Source organism: Nipponia nippon, unplaced genomic scaffold (assembly GCF_047370975.1).
Source record: "Nipponia nippon isolate SJK-2023a ecotype South Korea unplaced genomic scaffold, ASM4737097v1 scaffold_5, whole genome shotgun sequence".
In the NCBI taxonomy this organism is placed as follows: Eukaryota; Metazoa; Chordata; class Aves; order Pelecaniformes; family Threskiornithidae; genus Nipponia; species Nipponia nippon.
This window is the reverse complement of record NW_028262369.1, coordinates 99020732-99022884: the sequence shown is the minus strand read 5'-3', so window position 1 is coordinate 99022884 and position 2153 is coordinate 99020732. Positions and strand designations below refer to the sequence as shown.

The following is a 2153-nucleotide window of genomic DNA, read 5'->3' as shown; positions in this document are numbered from 1 at the left end:
GACGTGGGTAAAGAGTCTTCTGTTTACGACGTGGTTAAGTCCTGGCCAGAAGGATAAGGCAAAAGCCACGCGAGTTGTGCGAGCGTCCCTGCCGCAGCCCCGCGGCTCCCCATCCCTGCTCCCCTCCGCTCGTGTCCCCACGCACCGTCACCAAAGCCACCGCTCTGGAAGAGGCTCTCATTTCCTCGCTGTGCCGTGTTTCACCTCGGCTGAGGAGCTCCTCGAATGGGGAACCAGCGCTCCGTCGCCTTAAGCGTCTGTAGGCTGGGCTCAGTAGGTTCGCAAGGGAACGCTGCTGTGTATCGGCTGTTAACTGTTGGGGAATTGAAGACAATCGTACCTAAAATGATAATATACTTCGCCACAAATGAGAAGGTATTTATGCAGCAAGCAAATATACTGCTCTTTAACTATGATTGTATTGCACATCTTGCGTAAGAGCCGTGATTGCTTATGGCTCATTATATGTTTTCACGGAGACTCTAAACAAATTATCCAGAGATTTCTAGCTCATCCAAAATAAGGATAAATCCTGGAGCTTTAAAGATACCTTCTGCTAATGCTGTGAACGGACACCAAAAACCGTGTGCAAGCAGCCTAACGTACCCGAGAACAACCCCACGAATTGTTATTGAGCCGTAAGTGGCTGCATTTCATCGCGTGCTGACAGCCCTTCCCGTTACTGACCCCGGGGGTGGACTGCAGGTCACTTCAGGCTGCAAACCTACATCTTGCAAAGCCCTTAGAAAGCCAAAGCCTTTGCTGAATTGCTGGCAAGTGCTTGCTTGTTCTTTGTTTGGAATCTCAACCGAAGCGTTAGCGAGACGTAGTAAAGTGTGGCAATGATGTGTTAGTTTTCTTAACTTGGGAAGTCAGCCACATAGTCACAGGAAGATTAATGTTTAAAGAACAGTATCCTTCCTAGTACCAATTTAATGATTAAACAATTTAAAAATAATCTAATTTAGACTACAGCATTCATGACCCACATTCATCTTTAACGAAGAAACCAGGCTGCCTAATTTCATCCGAGGAGTTAAAAAAAAAAACAACCACAGTTTGTGTCTGTAGCGAGGGCCAGAAGCGTTGGCTCCATCGTGCTTCGGCCCTTCACCGGGGCCGTGCCTGCGTACGAGCGCGATGGCTTCGAAGACGCGCGCGTTTCTCCGGGTCGCTCCTTGTCGTTCAGGCACGGAGGTGGGAAGGAGGAAACCCGGGTCCTGCTGCCGGTTCTTCCCCAGGCTTCCTCTTTAACTCCAGCTGCATCGCTTCACCTCCCCATTTATCTCATTTCTCCCCTCCGTACCCCGGCGATGTCGGTGACGGGTAGCCGAGGCAGTCACTGCTGACGGGCACCCGGCGGCACTGCGGTTTAGGCGGTCGCGGCAGCTGGGGCTCGGTTTCAGCCTGAGGAGGTTAAACCGGGCTCAGCGGCCGGCGCTTGCCCGTCCCACCGTCGGCCGGGGTCCCGCCTGCGGCGCAGCGAGCCGGGACGGGGGGACGAGGGAGGCGGAGCGGTGGCTACCGGTAGTTTGCGGCTGTTTCTCCTCACCACAACACCCCTCCCGGCATCCGGACGCCCGACGGCCCGCCGCGCCCCGCCGCCTCAGCCCCGGGCCCACCCGCGGGGAGGGGGACTCGCGCCTCCGGCCCCGCCCCGGCCCCGCCCGCCCTCGCCCGCCCTCAGCGCGCACTCGCTCGGCGGCATCCGCCCGCCTGCGCCCAGCCGCCGGGGCCGGGGCCGGGGCCGGGGCCGAGGGAGCCGCGGGAGCCGCCGATCCTGGCCGCCATGGCCGCGGTGGGTGCCGCCCGGCGGGGCGGGAGGGCGGGGAGGGCAGGGCAGGGCAGGGCAGGGCGGTTGGGGTTCCGGTGAGGGTGTCGGTGTCGGCGACACGACCTTGATGTCTCGACCTCCCCCGGGGCAGGTGACGAGGGGCACGGCGACGCGGCGCAGCCGGCTGAAGCGCTCGGACGGCAGCACCACCTCCACCAGCTTCATCCTGCGGCAGGTGAGGGGCGGCGGGGCCGGGGCGGCGGGCCGGCCTCCTCTCCGCGGCTCCAAGGGGTTTTTGTTTTTTAATCATCGGTGGTTTTTGGGACGGCTGCCGCTGCCGGGCGGTGCTCTGGCTCCGGAACCGGGGACCGGAGAAGTT

The 2153-nt window shown here is 60.1% G+C and overlaps 1 protein-coding gene across 1 annotated transcript in view; it reads left to right on the top strand.

Annotated features, from left to right (window-relative positions):
• The first annotated feature begins 860 nt into the window (after positions 1 to 860).
• The window catches only part of CACNB4 (calcium voltage-gated channel auxiliary subunit beta 4), a 115472-nt gene continuing 114179 nt past the window's right edge, over positions 861 to 2153 (top strand). The window contains exons 1-2 of the mRNA XM_087734500.1: positions 861 to 1798; positions 1926 to 2009. Of these exons, the coding sequence (XP_087590626.1) occupies positions 1790 to 1798; positions 1926 to 2009 (93 nt within the window). The 5' untranslated portion in view covers positions 861 to 1789. The remainder of the gene's footprint in view (positions 1799 to 1925; positions 2010 to 2153) is intronic.